Source organism: Marmota flaviventris, chromosome 20 (genome assembly GCF_047511675.1).
Source record: "Marmota flaviventris isolate mMarFla1 chromosome 20, mMarFla1.hap1, whole genome shotgun sequence".
Classification (NCBI taxonomy): domain Eukaryota; kingdom Metazoa; phylum Chordata; class Mammalia; order Rodentia; family Sciuridae; genus Marmota; species Marmota flaviventris.
Genome location: NC_092517.1, coordinates 17,777,104 through 17,798,062, shown reverse-complemented (window position 1 = coordinate 17,798,062; position 20,959 = coordinate 17,777,104). Strand labels below are relative to the sequence as shown.

The 20,959-nt window shown below is 56.7% G+C and overlaps 2 protein-coding genes across 4 annotated transcripts in view; one reads left to right on the top strand and one right to left on the bottom strand.

The window, feature by feature from the left end:
* Positions 1-6,037, top strand: part of Slc6a6 (solute carrier family 6 member 6) — a 57,105-nt gene extending 51,068 nt beyond the window's left edge. For all 3 annotated transcript variants that reach the window (XM_027931833.2, XM_071605893.1, XM_027931835.2), the window contains 2 exons: positions 235-405; positions 1,775-6,037. In XM_027931833.2, the coding sequence (XP_027787634.1) occupies positions 235-405; positions 1,775-1,915 (312 nt within the window). In that variant the 3' untranslated portion in view covers positions 1,916-6,037. The remainder of the gene's footprint in view (positions 1-234; positions 406-1,774) is intronic.
* Positions 6,038-6,908: 871 nt separating this feature from the next.
* The window catches only part of Grip2 (glutamate receptor interacting protein 2), a 32,707-nt gene continuing 18,656 nt past the window's right edge, over positions 6,909-20,959 (bottom strand). The window contains exons 13-24 of the mRNA XM_027931832.2: positions 20,666-20,811; positions 19,955-20,035; positions 18,652-18,718; positions 18,416-18,561; positions 18,046-18,190; positions 17,197-17,336; positions 16,113-16,295; positions 15,025-15,193; positions 13,938-14,043; positions 10,873-11,016; positions 9,603-9,749; positions 6,909-8,626 (exon numbers count right to left, since the gene is read on the bottom strand). Of these exons, the coding sequence (XP_027787633.2) occupies positions 8,468-8,626; positions 9,603-9,749; positions 10,873-11,016; positions 13,938-14,043; positions 15,025-15,193; positions 16,113-16,295; positions 17,197-17,336; positions 18,046-18,190; positions 18,416-18,561; positions 18,652-18,718; positions 19,955-20,035; positions 20,666-20,811 (1,633 nt within the window). The 3' untranslated portion in view covers positions 6,909-8,467. The remainder of the gene's footprint in view (positions 8,627-9,602; positions 9,750-10,872; positions 11,017-13,937; positions 14,044-15,024; positions 15,194-16,112; positions 16,296-17,196; positions 17,337-18,045; positions 18,191-18,415; positions 18,562-18,651; positions 18,719-19,954; positions 20,036-20,665; positions 20,812-20,959) is intronic.

The following is a 20,959-nucleotide window of genomic DNA, read 5'->3' as shown; positions in this document are numbered from 1 at the left end:
CTCGCTCCCTGAGGTTGGATAGGCTGCACTTGGTGGTGGTAGTGGGATGGTGTCACCCTCGGGGAGGTGACTTGGTCAGATTGGCACAGGAAGGAGATTCTCAGGGCAGCAGAGGGTTCTGCCCCCTGGGAGAGAGACCGTCCCCTCAGGTTGAGCCCCGTCCTGGTCCCAGAAGTCCCTGCACCTCGGGGCGGCCCAGGACCCCCCTCTGACCGCCCCCTTCTCTCTCTGTAGGGATGTTTTGTCTTTTCTCTCGCCAAGTACGTGCCCCTGACCTACAACAAGGTCTACGTGTACCCAAACTGGGCCATCGGGTTTGGCTGGGGCCTGGCCCTGTCGTCCATGATGTGCATCCCGTTGGTCATCCTGATTCGCCTCTGCCAGACGGAGGGGCCGTTCCTCGTGGTGAGTGCTGTGGTGGGAGAAGCGGGGGGCCAAGGCTGGCCGGCTGGCTCTTTGCTGTGTGACCTTAAGCAAGACGGTAGCCCTCTCTGAGTCCTAGACCCTTCCCTGGATGGGGGTGTGGGCAGAGTGCATTGTGGGAAAAGAGGCACAGAGCCCCGTTGGTGCAGAGGGGGAGGGCTTTGTGGTCCTGGTCAGGGCAGGTCTGGGGGCTGGGGAAGAAGGTTCCAGAATGTGAGAGTCAAGGACAGAATATTCTGGAGAAAGGAGCCGAGTTCCCCCCAGACACCTCTCCTTACCCTGGGGCCCAGTGGAGGCCCAGCCTGGGGACCCCAGAAGCCACTTCTGCCCGAGTCTCAGCTCGGTTGGTGGCAGACTGTGTGTCTGCCCGTGTCCCCCGGGGGGTCCCCTTCCTTCCCCAGCCTCCTCTCGACCTCCCTCCCACAATACGGAGGCCCCGGGGCGGGTCGGGGCTGGCAGAGGCCGAGGCTCTTTCCAAGAAATTCCTTTCTCAGAATCTGGAGCCTCTGGGCTTGGGTCGGCGCCAGGACGGGGTTTTGTTCTGAGCTGGACTTTTTTAAAAAAAATTTTATTGTTTTTCTCTTTTCAAAATCTGGAGCCAGGATGTCCTGGGGCCCTGCTCCCGCCCTGGGCTGGCTCGAGCTTCCTCCTGGGCTGGAAGGGGAAAGGTTGAGAGTTGTTCAGGGGAGAGGGGAGAAGAAGGAGCCCCGGGGTCAGGGGGGACCAGGGAGCCAGGCAGACCCCCCCCAGGTCTTTATCAGACATAGGACAGGACCCCAATATCCAGCCAGAATCCTGAAAGTCCTGTCAGTTCTTAAGATAGTATAATCTCGAGGCTCGGGAGGCTGAGGCCGGAGGATGGCAAGTTGGAGGCCAGCCTCAGCCACTTAGCGAGGCCCTGAGCCACTCAGGGAGACCCTGTCTCTCAATAAAACACAAAATAGGGCTGGGGACGGGGCTCCGTGGCCGAGTGCCCCTGAGTTCAATCTCTGGTACCAAAAATAAAACATAAAAAGGGCTGGGGACGGGGCTCAGGGGTTAAGTGCCCCTGGGTTCAATCCCAGGTACCAAAAAACAAATAAAATAGCAAAATCTGAAATCCTGGGCCTGGGGACAAACAGGGGACACCTGCTCCTCTGAGCACTCCCAAGTGGCTCCCCCTCATCTCCAGAAACATGAGCCAAAGTCCAATCAGGGAGCAAGAACCTTCCATCCACTCCAGGAGAACCCCCCCAAACCAGAGAGGGTGATAACTGTCCCAACGCCACACAGCACACACAAGAAATGTCAGGAGGGGAGGCCGAGGGGGACGGGGACCTGGAATCTGAGCCCTCGGGTCTTCCTTCTGCAGAGAGTCAAGTACCTCCTGACCCCGAGGGAACCCAACCGCTGGGCTGTGGAGTGTGAAGGGGCCACTCCCTACAGCTCCCGCATCACGCTGAACGGGACCCTCATGAAACCGACTCACATCATCGTGGAGACCATGATGTGAGACCCCCGGGGGCGACGGGGCGGCCGCTTTCCACCTGTTTACTAACATTAGATTCTCCTAGGACCAGGTTTACAGAGCTTTATATTTTGCACTAGGGATCTCTTCCTCGTCCTCGTTGGTATTTTTTGTCAAACGTGAACTCCGTGCGTGTGCGCGTGTGCACGTGTGTGTGAGCGTGTGTGTGTGTGTGTGTATCGTGGGTGTGCGTATTTTGTTCTGATTTTGGGATATTTTGTACAAAAAAAATAGAAGAAACCCCCCTTTTTCCACTGAATTAGGTCTATTTCAGGGGAACTGGGTGAAAAGTTTTCTTTGTAGATATCTTTGTTTTTTTCTCTTTCTGGAACATGTGACTCTTGACCATGGGACACTTTGACCATGTGAATGACCCTTCTTGCCAGCAATAGAGATCGTTTTTGGGGTTTTCTTTTCCAAAAGCAATTTTTCGGTGCTTGGTCGAACCAGGAGAAAATTCTGACCCCCCAAGGAAGACTAAAGTGTTGACAATTTTTCAGCCCTGAGCTGCGTCTTGAGGGTGTAGTATCTTTCCGAACCTGGTTCAGGGGTTCGACATCCGGAGCAGAGTGACTGGCCAGACCCCCCCCGAGGAGCAGAAGAGACAGGGCCCAGAGGAGACCCTTCGTTACATTTCTCTTAGCCAAGAGGAAACCTGCCAAAATCTATGAACCAGGCCCTCAAGTTAAATAGACGGACGAGAGCTCAGAAAGGAGACTCTTGAAGCAGGATTTGAAAAGTTAAAGAGCAATAGAAACTCTAGCTCCGGGTTTAAAAAAAAAAAAAAAAAAAGAAATCCCATCTTTTATTTTGAGATCGAGGGTGGATAATCGGTAGGACTGTCCGAGTCCAGGGTCCAAGCAGGAGCTGTGAGAGATGGCAGAGCCCTTGAAAGAGGTGGGTGATGGGCCACCCACGATCCTTTCTGGAACATTCCGGGCAAAGACCCCACGCTGGCTCGAGAGCATCCGGGGTCTGGCGGATGGGTCTGTTGCATTTGAAGGGGGTCACAGCAGGATCTGGGTGTCCCCTGAGGATGAGGGGAGGCAGATGGACCAAAGCACGGGGCCCTGCGTGTTCTCAGGGGCCTGGAGTTGGGGAGCGGGGATTTCCTCCCCTCGTCTCTCCACCCCCAACTGGGACCCGCCTGTCAAGCTCTCTCTAAAGTGTCACCTAGGGCCACCTCAGCTCCTAGCCCCCAAATGCCCAGAGTGGCCTCAGGGGTGGGGATGGAGGTGCCCAGCACCCCCCAAATCCTCCTGAGAGCCGGCCCAAGGAGGGTCTGGCAGGTCGGGGTCGTCCAGGGACACGGGGGAGGGGGGGCTGGCACCCCCAAGACCTGGTGTCATCGTGAGTGACACCCAGAGCCAGGTTCGCCCCTGAGCCAGGAAGGAAGGTGCTACACCCTTCAGAGGTCCACCCCGTGCCCCCTCTGGACCTGAACGGGGCCGTCCTTGTCACTGTGGTCAGTCTCAGCCACACCCCAATGTGACCAGGCACCCAGGCGGGGACTGTCCCCGAGGCTGGCTTCCACGTCCCGAGCTGTGTCTCTGGGACCCCTGGAAACCTCCTGCCGCCCCAATTTGGGATTTTTAGTGAGGGGGGGGAGACTCCCCTGTCCCCCTCCTGCCCCCCTGGTCTTGGACAAGTGGCCTATTTAGGGACACTCTGCCAAACGTCCCCGGATCCCATTCCAAGCCACCCGTGCTGGTCCCCTGCCCCTGTTTTTCCGTGTCTCTGTGGTCCCCGTGGTGTGGGGCCTGTGTCCTTGTCCTGCTGATGTTACCCAGTTGCCGTGTGACCCCCCCGTTTTCCTGTCGTCTTCTGGAACTTTCTAGAAAACTCACCTTGTGTCCCTCTGGGAAGGCAGGGTCCCCCCCCCCCCTGGGGAGCAGGACCCTGAGAAGCTGCGGCCACCTGAGACTTCGGGGTCCTCTCGGTCCCCCTTTCCCCTCCCACCACGAGCTCGTGCCCTGGGGAAAGGACGTCCCCGTTAACATGGTGACACTCTGGAGGTGGCCCGCAGACCCAAATTCTAGACCAAAGACGCACCCAGAGGCCGGGTCCCCAAGGCCCCCACCTGGAAGAGGGGTCGGCCCCTGTCTCCGACTGCTGCTCCTGGGGCCCGGGGCCCCTGCCTTCCCCGTGTCCCCTCCTGGCCACAGCGTGGGTCTGTGTCCCCCGTGACGACGGCTGTCTTTCCCGTCTCTCTCTGTAGAAGTGAAATTTGTCCCTTAGAGCTCACGACTGGTCCCCGTCTTGGGACAGGCGGGTCCAACCTTCCTCCCGCCACCTGCCTGGGACGGGTCAGAGATCTGGTGTCACCTAGATCTGGTGTCACCCGGTGCCCAGGCTGCCCCATCTGGACAGGAAGCCACCAAGGCACAGAATTTTTTTTTTTAAAGATGAAGAAGTGGGTGGGGGGGGGGGGTCCCCAAGATGAATGTCCTACCCCCCCTCCCCGGGGAGCTGCCTCATGGATCGGAGACCCTGGGACTGACCCCAAGGCTCTCCAGGGTCCTCTGTGCAGTGACCTCGGTGTCCCTGGGGAAACCCGGTCCCCGAGCAGGGAGGGGGCTTCAGGCGTCCCCGAGTCACGAGGATCAGGCGGCGGCCGGCGAGTGTGACCAGAGCCGGGTCCCCATCCCTCCCCAAGGTTCTCCCTGGCGACCAAAGACGCGTGGGTGACAGAGGAAGCAGATGTCCTGGTGGTCAGGGACGGGGCGAGAAGCATCCCCAGCACCTCAGACCCTCCCCCGGGGCCCTCTTGGTCCCCAGCTGGCGAGATGGGAGGTGGCCTCGGGCAGGACAGGCCATCTGTCCCCCCTGACCCTGCCCAGGGACCTCCTTCCCCGCAGGTCACCCCTGGGAGAGGGGACCTGAGAGTCCTCTGTGCACAGGAGCAAGCCAAGGCCCAGGCTGGCCGGTCGGCTCCCCCCTAAAAAAAAATTAGGATTTAATGACAACTTCCAGGGCTCCAAACGGAGCCCCGGGGTAGGTGGCACTCCCCGGTCCCCGCCCAGCACCCCAAAGATGGTGGCCCAGCACCAAGAGCCCCCCTGGGCGGTCCCCTGAGCACCTCCAAGAGCCCCTTTGATAAAGCCATGGCTCTGGGCGGTGGCACCAGGCTGGGAGCAGAAAGTCCCCAACTTCTCCCGAGACTCAGCCAGGAGGGGACCCAAGGGACAATCCTAGAGGGTCCTTCAAAGCCTCAGATGCAGGCGGTACCCCCCCCCCCCCCGACAGATTCAGGGCCAAACCGAAAACCCAGGAGCCACCAAGTTGGAGAACAATCCAGAGTCCCCGAGTCCCAGGGCCACCTCCCCCTGCCCGCCCGTGACCCCCACAGGAAGCTCTTTCCCACCCCCCGATGGTCCCCTGAGTGTCCCCTCTTGACCTGTTGTGACTCCCTGGAGGAGGAGGAGGGAGTCTCTTGTGGGACATTTGGCTTCCCATCGAGATGGTGGCTGCATTTTAATTTTTTGGTCCCTTGATTTCCCCCAAGTCATGGTCCCCAACCTTCCCCTCCCCCTCCCCGCCCCTCCCCCTCACGCACCCCCAAGACTCTCTCTATTTAGCACAAAGCAAAAGCTGATAAACGTGGGGTTCGCCTCCTTCCAGAAAAAAAAAATGTCCTGGCTCATCGGGACTTTTTTAAAAAATAAAAATTTTTTAAAAAAAATTTTAAAAAAAGATAAAATTTAAAAAAAAAAAACCCTTCAAACTATTTTTAAGCTATTTTAAACTTTTGTAAAAAAAAAAAAAATACGACTAAAAAAAAAAAACCCACAAAGATCTATGAAATCCATCCACGGGAGACTCTTCGGAGGAGGAAATATTTGTATTTGAACAAAATCCTTGGTGTGTCCCCCTCCCCGTCCCCTGTCCCCGCAGAATACGAGCTTCTGTGTGTCCATGTTTGATGATGGAGGGTCCCTGGGATTCGCGGGGCTCATGTGTGTGTGTGTGTGTGTGTTCATTTCTTCTTTGGCTTTTTAGATAAATATGTATATCGATATTTTAAATCCATCTTTGGCTTTTTCTTTTTTGTAGAGGAGTTTGTAATCACCTTATAACACGACAATAAACATTTCCTTTTTAAAAGCCCCCAGCTGGTGTGCGGTGTGTTGGGGCTGAGCGGACGTTTCCCCGTGGGTTGGGCGAGCCCTTGACGGTTTCTAGAAATTTCTGTGAAGGGCTTTTTGAGGCCGACCCCACAAAAATGTAGAGTGCAGGTGGAGGATCCCGTCCCAGGTGGGGGGGGGGGACCATTTCTGTATTTTATTGAGAGACAGGGACTCTCGCTGAGCGGCTGAGGCTGGCCTCCAACTTGGGATCCTCCTGCCTCAGCCTCCAGAGCCGCTGGGGGGATGACAGGCGTGCGTCACCGCGCCCACCCTCCAGCCCTTTTTAGTTTTTATTTTCAAGCCAGGGTCTCACACGACGTTGCTTATGGACTCCCACTTGAGATCCTCCTGCCTCGGCCTCTGTGGTCTGAATTCTTAATGATTTGCTTACGGGTTCACCGTCCTCCACTGTAGTAGGCAGACAGGCCCTCAGTCCCTCTGTGGATGTTGTAATGTCCAGGGGCCACATCATGCCCAGTAAATGGCAGGTTTTTAAAATGTATTAACGTATGGCTAACATGCATTCACGTTGGGGAGGCTGAGGCAGGAGGATGGCAAGTTGGAGGCCAGCCTCAACAACATAGCAAGACCCTGTCTCTAAAAAAGGAATAAAATAAGGGCTGGGGATGGGGGTTCGGTGGTTAAGTCCTCCTGGGGTTCCATCCTTGGTACCCAAACTACAAACAACAACAAAAATATCAGTGTTTGAACTTAACCCAGGTGCGATGTCACTGGATCTGTAGGGACACTGGCCGTCGCCAACCAAGAAATAAAGAAAATTAAGGAAAAAGAAAACCGTCCACTCCAGTGGCTTGAAATATTTTTACTTTAAAAAAAAAATCACCCCAAGGGTACTGGACCCCCCACCCCACCCCACGCCCGTCACGGCAACCCCTGGTGGGACACAGATTGACACATGGGCCCCCCACAGACCACAAGTGGCCTTTGCAATGTCCTGGTTGGCACGGCGGGCTCTCCCCGGAGCCCTAAGAAACCTCGAGTAGAAAAATACTTTACAAGGAAAGTTCTAATCTCAGCCAGAGAAAAATACAGCTTTGGGGACGGGGGGGGGGGGGGGACATGTCACAGGGGCCGTTCCCAAAAGGCGTCTGCAGGCAGGGTGGTCACCGGGGAGGGGTGCTGGGGAGCGTCAAGTCAGGGACGAGCGTCCCCACGAGAAGCCACGGGAAGTATTGCATATGAGAAGGTCCCATGGCCCCGGCCACAGAGCCACACCACCTGGCCTCATTGCATATGTCGGGGGGGGGGGGGTAAATGGCGGAGGCCACAGCCCGAGGAAGGGACAGGGGGTGCAGGTCGGAGTGGATGTGTCCTCCGTGGCCTGGAGGCCTGGAGTCGAAGGGGCAAGCCCAAGCCCAGAAGCCCTGAGTGTGTGTCCATTACAGCCCTGTTTCTTCACGAAGGCCCAGAGAGGGTGGGCCACCCATCCAAGGCTGCACAGCAGGACCCGCTGATGGCCCGGAGAGACACCTCTCTCTGGCGGTGCCGTCTCCCACCCCTCGAAGCGGGGGTCTCTGGGCCTTCGCATGGTGCCCCTCTTTCACCCTGGGGTGGACGTTGACCCGGGAATCCAAGATGGCAGAGGCGCTTGGGTGGCCCCAGCCAGAGGCAGGAAGGGACCCTTGGAGAGGGGACCATCAGGGAGCAGGACACCGGGAAGTGGAGGGGACGGTGGGCAGGTGGAGAGGGTCCTGTGTCCACTCAGAGACTGTCCAAGAGGAACCGATCCCGGGGACATGACACCACCGCCAAGAGGGGCCTGGACTGACTCGGGGACGGAGATGGGTCGTGGTCACCCAAAGCCCCGATGGTGCCCGCCCCAGGGTCCCCAGACCCACAGGCTCCAGTCAAAGGCTCAGGGCCGGCTTCCTGGGGTCCCATGCCCCCAGCTCGGTGTCCCCAAAGCGGAGGTGCTGCAGGAGACAGGGTCCTAGGAGTCCCACCCTGAACACATCCTCCTTGGTGGCCCGGTCTCTGGGTGACATGGGCCCTCTGCCAGGGAATGTAAGCACCTGAGTCCGGGGGACGGGTCCTGGGGGACGGTCCCTGCTCACCTCCTGTGACAGCGAGCTCAGCGCCCCTGGTAGCCCATTCTCGGGCTTTCCCGTCCCTGTCACCTGTCCACGGAGGCCCACGGGGACCTGAGAAGCCCCAGCCCCTCTCCTCCTGTCCCCACCCTTTTGGGGAAGGGCTCCCCTGGGGCATCTTGGTGACCAACTTGGCAAACACGCAGATGTCACTCTGAACGGAGGACGGGGACCTCGCTGCCTGGTGCCCCCCATTGACACGGAACTTGGGGACAGAGACCAGGTCAAGTCCCGGTCAGCCAAGCAGGTGCCCACGGGGTCTCCGCCGTTGGCCCGTGGGGTGTCTGGATCAAGGGCCACCTTCAGAGCATCTGGGGACTGCCGGGGCCTGGCGCTCGCGATGACCGCTTGCTCTGCGCCAGGGGGTTGCGGCTGATGACCAGTTCCAGGACGTCACCCGCCTCGGCCAGGAGTGGCACCGCCAGGCAGCAATCGAAGTCCCGCGTGCGGACGTGGTTGACCTGCACAGTGCACAGCCGGGCGACAGGACCCAGGGGTCAGCTCAACAGGGAAGGGGAAGCGGAAGGAAACAGCTTGGGAGGCTGAGGCAGGAGGATCCCAAGGTGGAGGCCAGCCTCAGCCACTGAGTGAAACCCTAAGCCACTTAGCAAGACCCTGTCTCAAAATGCAAAAATAAATAAATAAAAAGGGCTGGGGCCGGGGCTCTGTGGTTAAGCGCCCCCTGGGTTCCATCCAAAGCCACAACAAAAAAATTTCCTTTCAAAATAACTAAGTTGAAAAAGCCCCATCGATTTAGGGAGAGAAAGCACAAGTTAAGTCCATTAAGTACCAGAGACAAAAATGTCTGGGCATGGGAAAGGATGGTCCAGGGGGACCTCCCACCCTCCCCGGTGTCCTTGGCTGTCAGGCAGGTCACATGGGCTGCGAAGGATCATGACAGGTATCTTTCTGGGTGAAGGCAGCCTCCTTTCCTCCGTCCTGCAGTTTGAGGAGGCCACGGGAGTTAGACAAGCTGGAGGGTCCATCCGCCTCAGGAAAGCAAGGCCACACTGCCCCCCAGTGGACATACAGAGAAGTTCAATACTAGTGCATGCTCAGCACTGAGGTCTGGGGGTTGTTTGTTACTGCAGCATAACTCAGCCTCACCTGACTGATACAGCTCACTTTGTCATTCATCTTGTTATTATTATTACTTGTACTGGGGATAGGACCTGGGGGTGACTTGCCATTGAGATACACCCCTATTCTTTTTTTTTTAATTTTTAATTTTGACACAGGGTCTAAGTTGCATAGGATCTCACTAAGTTGCTGAGGCTGGCCTCCAACTTGGGATCCTCTGGCCTCAGCCTCCCAAGTCGCAGGGATGACAGGCATGGGCCACCGCACCCCGTCGTCATTGGCTTCTCTCAGATGTGTAGAGGTGGGCTCTTCCCCTGTCCCAAGGCCCCCCCACCCCTGTAGTGTCCCCTGCGTTACCTGAAGGACCCTGTCAAAGGGCTGGAGGCCCCCACGCTGGGCTGGTCCTTCGGGGCGCACCGTGTGCACGTAGACCCCCTTCTCCAGGAGGCCGTCTGAGACGCTGAAACCAAAGTCGTTCCGCACGGGGTCCTTGTGCAGCGTCACCTGGGAGCAGAAGGACGAGGGGGTCCCTGAGGCTCTGACTTGTGACTCCAGCCCCCCGTGGTGGCCTGAATCCCTCGGTCTCACGTTGGAAAGAGCTGGGTTCAAGCTCAAGGGCGGCTCAGAGACAGGGGGGGCTGGGGGTTTCTCCTCCTGGGAGATGCTGGCTTCTCGTTTCAGGTAGTGACGGAAAGTTATGATGGATAGAAAAATGTTGCCCAGCCTGGTGCCCTGGCCCACGCCTGTCAGCCCCCTGGTGGCTGGGAGAGGCTGAGGCAGGAGGACCGCAAGTTGGAGGCCAGCCTCAGCCACTTAGTGAGACCTGTCTCAAAATGAAAAATGAAAAGCTCTGGGGATGTGGCTCAGTGGTTCAGGGTCCTTGGATTTAATCCGAGAGAGAGAGAGAGAGAGAGAGAGAGAGAGAGATTGCACAGTGGTTCCTCAGTATCTGCAGGAGATTGATTCCAGTAACCCTTAAAGACTTTTTAAAAAGTCTGTACATGTTCAGTGCAGATATCATTTTTTTTTTCAAAAAAGCATAGATTGAACCCAGGGATGCTTTACTGCCGAGCCACATCCCCAGCCATTTTTTAAAAAAAAATTTTTTTAACTGTAGTTGGACACAACACCTTTATTTTATTTATTTATTTTTATGTGGTGCTGAGGATCGAACCCAGGGCCTCGCACGTGCTAGGTGAGCGCTCTACCGCTGAGCCACAACCCCAGCACCGCCCCCCTTTCGCCATTTCTATTATCATTTTTTAAAAAATTTTGAGACAGAGTCTTGCCAAGTTGCTGAGGCTGGCCTCCAACTTACGATCCTCCTGCCTCAGCCTCCCAAGTCCCTGGGATGACGGGCGGGCGCCTCTAATGTATCGACTTTTCTAGATGCACGTGCACACATCGGTGCCGACTCACACACACTTGGACACACACACACACACTGGACAGGGGGTAAAAGCCAGTCCACTTAGTCCTGTTCTGCATTGTGCGTGTTTATCACCCAAATGACGAGGCTGTGGGAAACTCAACCCGGTATAAAATCCCTGTTTTACGGTGGAGGAGGATGAACGTGGAGAGCAGAGAGGCCTTCCGCGTCCCAGGGGGGTCCCCACCCGGCACCCACCTTGTGCATCTCCAGGGGCACGGGCCGCAGCAGCTCCTGCAGCTCTTCGGGGGACCCTGGCACCTCCCGGGCCCTCCTCCAGGCCCGGAGGCCAGGCCTGCCCTCCAGGGCCGCGCTCTGCACGGAGCCCGTCATGATGGAGGCCTGTAGGGGGCACCACCCGACTCTCAGAGGACTGTCCTCCTACTGCACCGGGCAGTCAGCACCCGGGGACACCCCTGGGTACCCAGGGTCCCCGGGAGGAACAGGGGGAGGTGGCTCTTGCCCCACCTTGGGGGCTTCCCATCACATAATCACAATAATAGTGACTGGGGCTGCATTCTAGAACTTTCTAGGCTCATTTCTTGTTTCTTTTGGGAACCAGGGATTGAAAGACGGGGTGCTCCACCACGGAGCCCCGTCCCCAGCCCTTTTTATATCTTATTTAGAGACAGGGTCTCACTGAGTTGCTTAGGGCCTCACTGTGTTGCTGAGGCTGGCCTCCAACTTGTGATCCTCCTGCCTCAGCCTCCAGAGCCGCTGGGATTCCAGGCGTGCACCATGCGCCCGGATGCTGGGCTCACATCTCAGCACTTCACACTCACAACTCTTTTTTATTCTCTGCAATAGTAATGAGGAGGTCTTGCACCATCCCCCCCCCATTTTTCAGATAAGTAAACTGAGGCTTAGAGAGATACGACTTGAATCCAGAGTCTGGCTCCAAAATCAAGGCTCTTAACCACTTTGCTGCGCGGCTATTCATAAACATCAACTTTAAGGTAACATGATCATTGAGACAGAGGAGAGGTTCATGGGTCATGAGCACCCAGGATGGAGTAAGTGGTCAGGGAAATTTCCAGAACTGAGATCTCAGGAAAAAGAGGAGGCAGGAGAGTGTCTCTGGAAGACGGAGCAGCATATGCAAAGGCCCTGTGGTGGGGAGACCTGGAAGGAGGCCCATGGCTGGGGGCAGCAGTAGTGTGGCATGGGAGGAGGGACTAGCTCAGAGATGCTCCAACAACACAGAACACAGGTGGGGTGCCTCTGGGAGTGACTGCCCCCGAGAGGGTGAAATCGAAAAGCCCAGCTGCCCCCGGAGGTGACAGATAGGTAGATTCATGCTCAGGACACTAGAAATAATAGAAAAAGAAAAGAAAAGAAAATTTGAGAATAGGTTTGTTGAAAAATGTATAGAAAAGTCAAAACATAGGGAGACAAAGACGTTAAGAACAAAAGACAGAATATTTGAAAAATAAATAGACATTATACAAATGAAAGAGATAGTTCCTGAAATACAATCTCTAGGACTATACGTTAGAATAAATACAGCCAAGAGAGAATTAGTGAATTGGTGGGCAGATTAAAGAGGGCAGAGAAAGATGTTAAAAGAAAAGCTAAGAGACATGGAGGACAGAATGTCTCTTAGATAACAGAGCCACACCTTCCAAGAGGTCAGAGAATTTTCATTTTATACCCAGCTAAACTATCGTTCAGGATTTGCAGGGAAACAGAGCTCTTGAGACCACAAGACCTAAGAGACCTGACATCCAAAGACCCTCACTGACTGAGCTTCTGAAAAAAATATATTTAAAAAAGGAACTCGGAAAGGAAAGGTGGGATAAGAGAAGGAACGTGAGCAAAGAAAAAGGTTGATAAGAGGAAACACGTACTGGCCGAATCCCCACATGAAATTTGAGCAGTTTTTATAAATAAGTTAGGAGATAGAAGGAGATTGTTTGGGGGGAAGTTGGGCATATTCTCAAGTGCCTGTCTTATTAAGAAGTATTGATTAGAGTTTGTTAGAAAATTGAAGTTAATAAAAAATACGGGGCTGGAAGTGGTAGTGCTTGCCTGGAATCCCAGCGGCTGGGGAGGCTGAGGCAGGAGGATTGTGAGTTCAAAGCCAGCCTCAGCCAAAGCAAGGCCCTAAGCAACTCAGTGAGACGCTGTCTCTAAATAAAACACAAAATAGGGCTGGGGACAGGGCTCAGGGGTGCAAAGCGCTGAGATCAATCCTCAGCACCCCATAAAAAATAAATAAAATAAATAAGTAAATGAATAAAATAAAGGTAGAAAATAAAAACTAAATTAAAAATAAGCAAAGCGTACGCAATTTAATAAAGATATAGATTCAAACAAGTTTATGGACAATCTTTTTCTGTCTAGAACCCTACCACCCAACGGAAGGCAATTCACATTCTTTTTTAAGCATAGAGGTGACATCTACTAATGTTGATCCCATTTGCTGGGTGCGGTAGTGCACACCTGTCATCCCAGCAGCTGGGGAGGCTGAGGCAGGAGGATCACAAGTTCAAAGCCAGCCTCAGCAACTCCGTGAGACCCTGTCTCAAAATAAAACATAAAAGAGGCTGGGGATGAGGCTCAGTGGTTAAGCACCCCCCCTGGGTTTAATTCCTGGTACAGAAAAAAAAATTGATCCCATTCTAGGCCACAGAGAAAGAAGTTTTCACAAATTCAAAAGAATTAATATGAAATGGAATATGCTCTGGCCACGGTACATAACATTGAAAAAAAAGCAATATGAATTGTTTTTTTTTTACATTAAATATAAAAATAGCTTTAAAAAAAGCATTCTAAAACCAAAAAAACAAACAAAACTTGCCACTTCTGCACAGTTCAGGGGTTGAAGTGAAGACGATGGTGAAAATCTTTAAAATATTTGAAACTGAATGAACTGGTAAGAAGAGCATAAATCAAAATTTGAAGGATCGCAGCCAAAGCAGTACCTACAGGTGGAATCGTAGCTTTACCAATGGACTCCGTGAGCAAAGAAAAAATACTGAAAGTTCAATAGCAAAGCCACCAGGAAAAGCATCATTGCTTAAAAAATACACACAGAAGAGTCGGGCGTGGTGGCCCACTGCCTGGAATCCCAGCGGCTCTGGAGGCTGAGGAAGGAGGATCTCAAGTGGGAGGCCAGCCTCAGCAATTTAGCAAAAGCCCTAAATAACTTAGTGAGACTGTCTTAAAATTAAAAAAATAAAATAAATTTTTTAAAAGGGCTGGGGGGTGTGTCCCCTCCCAGCACACGCACCCCAATGTGCCCAGGCCCGGGTGGCCCATACCTCCAGCTCCCGCAGCATCTCCGACTGGCCGCAGGACTCCAGGTCTTCGAGGGCTTCCCCGAGCACCCGCCAGAAGCCCTCCTCGCGGGGGGCGCCGGGCCCTGGGCTGTAACGTAGGGAACCACAGCGTCAGGTGGCGGCTGGGTGACAGGCCGGGGCCGGAGGCGCGTCTTCAGGGCCCTGAGGCCAGCGTCGGGCTCAAGGGGCCAGAGGGTGGACAGACGGACGGGCGGACGGGCAGGCGGGCAGGTGTCCTCGGTGGCAGTGCTGGGGCCCCCCGGGGTGGGGGTGGGGACAGTGGTTGGTGACACAGAATGGGCCGGGGAGGGGGGACACGCAGCTAAGGGCCACCAGGAGTGTCGGTGGCCAGTTAAAACATGGGCAGATGAGACAGAGTGGAGAGCCGTGACACAGGACGCCTGGGAAGAGAGACAGACGGACAGACGGACAGACAGAGAGGAGATCCATGGTATAGACCCAGAGGACAGGCCCCGGCCCCGCCCAGACACACACACCGTGACACAGCAGGGGGACACAGAGAGATGGAGACGATGGGATTTTACTTTATTTTTGCTGGGAGAGGCTCAAAGGACACTGGGGACTTCCCTGTCCCTGTCCTGTGAGTGCCAAGTCCTTGGAGGCACACTGTGGATTCCAAAGGGCTCTCTCTCTCTCTCTCTCTCTCTCTCTCGGGGTCCCAGGGGAAGGAAGGAGGGGTTCCTTCTGCCTGAGAAAGTCGGGGGAGCCTCCCTCTGGAAGGCCGGGGTCATTCGAGCTGGGTTTTGAGGGGTGCGTAGGAGTTTTCCAGGAGAGAAGCGGGAAAGGCTTTCTGGGCAGAAGGTGGGTGCGGGTTCAAGTTCTGAGCCTCCTGTTGGTCCTCTGAGATGCCTCTACGCCCCCAGCCCCCTTTTTTAAATTATTTGAGACAGGGTCTCCCTGAGTTGCTGAGGCTGGCCTCCACCTTGCGATCCTCCTGCCTCAGCCTCCCAGCTGGGCCTCCACCCTGATGCCCTCTGCCTTCACCCTGGCCCATCCCAGCCAAGAGCCCGAGGCTGCCTCCTCCTCCTCTGGTGTCCCCACCACACACCTCATGGGTGGCTCCCAGTCCTCCTCCTCAGGGAAGCTCTGGTTGGCAAGGCCCGGGGTGAAGCTCGTTCTCCGGGGCTCGATGGGTGGCGGGCTGCCCCTGAGCCGGCTGGACCTCCACTCCTGGGGGGTCACGCCGCCCCGGACCGTCGCCTGTGGGGTGTAGGAACCTGGCGGGCGGAGACAGGGGACATGCACATTCTGGATGACCTGGTCGGTCACTCAGCTCCACAGGCCTGGCTTGGCAAGCTGGCCTTCTGGACCCTGTCCCCACGAGCTCCTTGGGGACAGCCTCTGAGAGCCATCCCCAGGGACTGAGCTGAGAGGCGCTGGCCCGGAGGATGGGGAGGGAGGCTGAGGCCCACAGAGAGCAGGTTCCCCCCGTGGTGGGAGCCAGGGCTGGGGCTCCCCAGGCCCCCGGAGGCCTTGCTCGCTCGCTGTGTGACCTGGGGGTTCCAGGGTGACAGACAAGGCCAGCATCAGATGTCACCGTCACTGGTGGGTCTCAGCATGCGTGACCCGGGAGGGGGCCCCAGAAGCATCGGCTCAACTCAAGTGTTATAGGATGGGGTGGGAGGTGCTCTCTGGTTTTCCATGTTCAACTGGATGCAGTGAACACTAATTGGGCACCTACTGTGTACCAGAGGTCGGGATAGGAATGAGGTAAACTTGGTTCCCTTTTTTTTTCCTGGTACCAGGGATTGAACCCCGGGTGTTTAACCACTGAGCCCCGTCCCCAGCCCTTTTTGGCTTTGATTTGAGACGGTCTCACTAAGTGGCTGAGGCCGGCCTCCAACTTGCGATCCTCCTGCCTCAGCCTCCTGAGCCCCTGGGATGACAGGCGTCCCCAGGAGCCAGCCCAGCTTGGTTCTTTGTCTCACAGAGGAGAAATCTAAATAGCTGGCTGGGGTGCCGGGAATGGTAGTGCCCCGGGGGAGCCCAGGGACCCTGGAAGCAGTTAATGGGGTCAAATGGTGTCTTACTTCTATGAAGTGTCCCCTAGAGGGTCATGCTAGACAGGAGAGGCAGGAAGGAGCTCCAGAGGGACTGAGCCCCACCGAGGCAGGTCCAAGGGCCCCGGGGTGTTACCTGGACCCCCAAAGCCACCACCCTCCGTGGCCGAGCTGTCCCAGGACTCGACAGCACTGTCCATGCTGGGCACGGCGGGCGAGAACCGGGCTGGGAGTCGGCCTCCTTTGATGGCGTCCGGTGGGTCCTCGTCCACGTCACTGGCCTCGCTGAGGCTGCCCGGCTTGTGGGGCAGGAGGGGACCTAGGAGGAGGAGGAGGAGGAGCTGCCGTCTCTGACCTCAAAGTCGCAGCTGATCACAGCTGGTGGGACTGCAAATTGGTGCAGCCCATATGGAAAGCAGGGTGGAGATTCCTTGGAAATCTGGGAATGGAACCACCATTTGACCCGGCTATTCCTCTCCTCGGACTATACCCAAAGGACTTAAAAACAGCATACCACAGGGACACAGACACATCAATGTTTATAGCAGGACAATTGACAACAGCTAAACTGTGGAGCCAACCTAGATGTCCTTCAGTAGATGAATGGATTAAAAAATGTGGCATATATACACAATGGAATATTACTGGGCACTAAAAAAGAACAAAATCATGGCATTTGCAGGTAAATGGATGACGTTGGGGAAGATAATGCTAGGTAAAGTTAGCCAATCCCCAAAAAACAAATGCCGAATGTTTTCTCCTGATATAAGGGGGTGACTCATAGTGGGGTAGGGAGGGGGAGCATGGGAGGAATAGAGGAACTCTAGATAGGGCAGAGGGGTGGGAGGGGAAGGGAGGGGACAGGGGGTTAGCAAGGATGGTGGAATGTGACGGACATCATTATCCAAAGTCCATGTATGAAGACATGAATTGGTGTCAACATACTTTATATACAACCAGAGATGTGAAAAATTGTGGTATATATGTGTAATAAGAATTGTGATGCATTCATATATAAAAAATACTAATAAATAAATAAAAATAAGTAGAAGACCCCAAGCCCAGGCTCCCTCTTCTCTCCAGCTATCCCAGCCACCCTCCTGCCTCCCGGGGGATGTGGCAAGGACTCCTGAGACATGCATTAAGCTGAGCCCAGGGGGACAGGTGGCCTGCCCCTCCTAAGGGGCTGGGTGGTGCCCGGGGCGTGGAGCTGGGCTCACGGTCAAGCTGCTTCTTGATCTTCAGTGTGACAGTCTCGCCAGCCACCTGCAGGAGGTGGATGGCCTCGCTCAGGGGCCGGCCCTTGAGGCTGACGCTGTTGATGGCCAGGATGCGGTCCCCCACGTGGATGGCGCCAGTCCTGGGGGGGGGGACAGGAGGCAGAGGACTGGAGTCAGGGATCCGGAACCCCAGACACAGATGTCACCCTTTGTGGGAGCTTGTGAGTGGGGGTAGGCATTGCCCAGCATGCTCCCCAGACGCCCCGGGCAGCAGATCAGGAAGAGGCAGCGTGGCCAGCAGGACAGGTGGCCTCTGTGGCACTGGAGAGTGGCCGGTGTGAACCAGGATCAGCTAGATTCTAAAATAGCCACCCGATTCTGAAGACGTAGTATGAGGAAAAGAAAATATTGATTGCACACTGAAATAAAGACATGGTCTTGCTAAGTTGCTGAGGCCGGCCTCCAACTTGCGATCCTCCTGCCTCAGCCTCCAGAGCGGCTGGGATTCCAGGCGTGCGCCACTGTGCCCAACTCTTTCGACTAGAAAGTTAATGGCTAAATTTGCATTTTGGTTTGTCCTTCAGTTGGCCAGCGCGGGGCTGCATCAGCCTGGTGGGGGCAGAGGGGTCGTCTGTGGGTCCCCAGCACCCAGGCCTGGGCTGGGTGCTCCGGGGTTCATAAGGACCTTTGGAGTCTCTGCAGCGCGCGGGGAGTCCAGCAGGGGGCGCTGCGGGCGCGGTGCCTTCCCTCCCGGAGCCACCAGGTCACTGCAGTACCCGGGCGCCCCTCTGCCTGTCCCTACCCTGGGACATCTGGGGCCACCCGGGTCCCCCCCAGAGCCCCGCTTACCTCTCCGCCAGCCCGCGCTTGGTGAGGCCCGAGATGACAATGGGGTCAAAAGGCTCCTCTGTGCCCGAGATGGTGATGCCCAGGGGACCCCCGTAGCGCTTCAGCTCCACCGTGTAGCTGACGGCGCCCGTGGTCTCCTGCTCGTCTGCAAAGGGGACGTCGTGAGGGCCAGGGTCCCCTGGGGCAGGGACAGGGCTGGCCCCCTGCAGCGGTGACACTCACTCCATGCAATGCATCCGCTCCGGTGGGGACCCTGAGGTCACCATCTACACGCATGCACTCAGCTGTCCCCACCTCCCTCCTTCCTTGGCCAGATGGGACCTCGCTGGCCCACGGGGTGGCGCCCGAGAGGTGACACTCGGGTCCCTACCCGAATTGTCTTCGTCTTTCCGGATCTTCAGCTTCACCAGGTCCTCGCACTGTCGCAGGATCTGCACCGCGTCCTCCATGGGACAATTGTCCAGACGGATGTTGTCGATGGCCAGCAGCTTGTCGCCCGGCTCCAGGGTGCCCGTCCTGCGGGAGCCGGGGTGGGGGATGGGAAGGCGCCCGGTGCAGGCAGATGAGGGGCCCGGCGTCCCCTCGTGTCCCCAGGGGTGTCCCTACCTGTGTGCGGCGCTGCCCTTCTTGATGTCCGAGATGATCAGCGGCTCCCCTCGCTTCCTGCTGGCCGCTGGGGGGAAAGTGGCCATGAATCTGACCTCGGAGGACCTCAGGGTGGGGCAGGGCCATGCAGCCCAGGGCTGCTGGGGACATGGAGGCGCCCTGCTCTACGGCTTCCTGGCTGTGACTGTGAACAAAGCCTCCGCCACCCTGCGCCTCGGTTTGCATTCTGCAAGATCAGTGGGAGGCCCGGGCCTCTGGGGAAGTGGTGAGACTAAGTCACACAACAGGAGGCGCAGTGTGGGTCTTTCTGGAGGGTCCCTTACAGCCCCAGGGGGAGTCTTGTCAGGCCAGGGGGGCTCCCATCTTCCCTCCTCTCCTGCCCAAGCTGGGTGCTTCCCCTTACACCACGGTGTGTCCCGGGTGTGGCAATGCTGGTGAGAAGGCAGCTGCTCCTCGGGGCGTGGCTTGTTTGAAAGGCCTTGGCTTACTCTGAGGGTGTGGCTTGCTCTCAGGGGCGTGGCTTGCTCTCAGGGGCGTGGCTTGCTTGAAAGGGTATGGCTTGCTCTGGGTGTGGCTTGCTCTGAGGGTGTGGCTTGCTCTGGGGGCGTGGTTTGCTCCAAGGGTGTGGCTTGCTCTGGGGTGTGGCTTGTTCTGAGGGGAATGGCTTGATCTGGGGTGTGGCTTGCTCTGAGGATGCACCTTGTGCTGAAGGGTGTGGCTTGCTCTGAGGGTGTGGCTTGCTCTGAGGGTGTGGCTTGCTCTGAGGGTGTGGCTTGTTCTGAAGGGTGTGGCTTGCTCTGAGGGGCGTGGTTTGCTCTGAGTGTAGCTTGCTCTGGGGCTGTGGCTTGCTGTGAGGGTGTGGCTTTCTTGGGGGCGTGGCTTGCTCTGAGAGTGTGGCTTGTTCTGGGGGCGTGGCTTGTTCTGGGGGCGTGGCTTGTTCTGAGGTTGTGGCTTGCTCTGAGGTGTGGCTTGCTCTGGGGGTGTGGCTTGTTCTGAAGGGTGTGTCTTGCTCTGAGGGGCATGGTTTGCTCTCGGGGTGTGGGTTGCTCTGAGCATGTGGGTTGCTCTGGGGTTGTGGCTTGCTCTGGGGTGTGGCTTGCTCTAAGGGTGTGGCTTGCTCTGGGGTGTGGCTTGCTCTGGGGGCGTGACTTGCTCTGGGGGTGTGGCTTGCTTTGGGGGCGTGGCTTGCTCTGGGGGCATGCCTTTGCTGAGGGCCTGGCTTGCTCTGGGGCGTGGCTTGATCTGGGGGCGTGGCTTGCTCTCCGGGGCGGCCGGTGGACAGGCTTCCAGCAGGGGGACTCACAGCTAATGGTGATGCCCAGCTCCACACCACGCCGCTTGGGCAGCTTCACATGGAAGGTGCCGCTGCTCGGGATGACGGACTCTGCATACAAACAGATGGGGGCTGGTGTGAGGCCCCCGGAGGGAGCCTCGGGGATCCCCACTCTGGCCTGGCGGGGAGGGACCCCCGAGACGGACCCTTCCAACACCACTCTGCTTCTTCCATCTGACAGAGGAGGAAACCGAGGGCCAGAGAAGTAACACATTTGCTCCCAACGACAGACCCACGATGGTCAGAGCAGAGTCAGGACCGGAATGCAAGCCGTGGACTGTCAGTCAGCGTGGGAGGTCCCCAAGGCCACATTCGATCCAGTTTGAAACCAGCAAGGATTTACTGAGCACCTACTATGTGCCAGGTCCTGGCTGGGTCTAGTCACATGATTCATGCTCTTGAACCCAAAGGACACTCCTCTTATGGGTTCTACCTGCTATTTTACACACGGGGAAAGTGTCCCGTCCAGAGTCGCATGGGGTGGAGAACCCACCACCAGAAGCTAGATCCTTTGGCCGAGCCATGCAGAGAAGCAGGTCAGGGTATCCCCTATCCAGCCCCAGGCTACCCCTTACTCCCACTAGGTGCTGTCCCCCAGCAGGGGACTGGGCACAGAGAGGGACAGGGTGTTGGAAAAATTGCATCAGATGTGAACAAGATCAAGAGAGGCCACCCACTCACCGGCCACGTCGAACTCCACCTCCAGCACCACCTTGTGGGTGAGCGCCGCGTCCCTCAGGAGCTGGTTGGCCTCCTCCATGGTCCCGTGTTCCGTGGCGATGCCATTGATGGACAGGACACGGTCCCCCACCTGCAGCAGCCCACACCTGAACCCCGGGTGGCCCAGCAGAGAGAAGAATCTGCATGACATCTCCACTGGGGGCCAGGGGCCAACCTGGACCCCACCTCCTGGCCTGGGTGTGCCAGCTATGTATCGTCAGACAGTATGTCCTAGGACCCCGGCTAAGGGCCTGA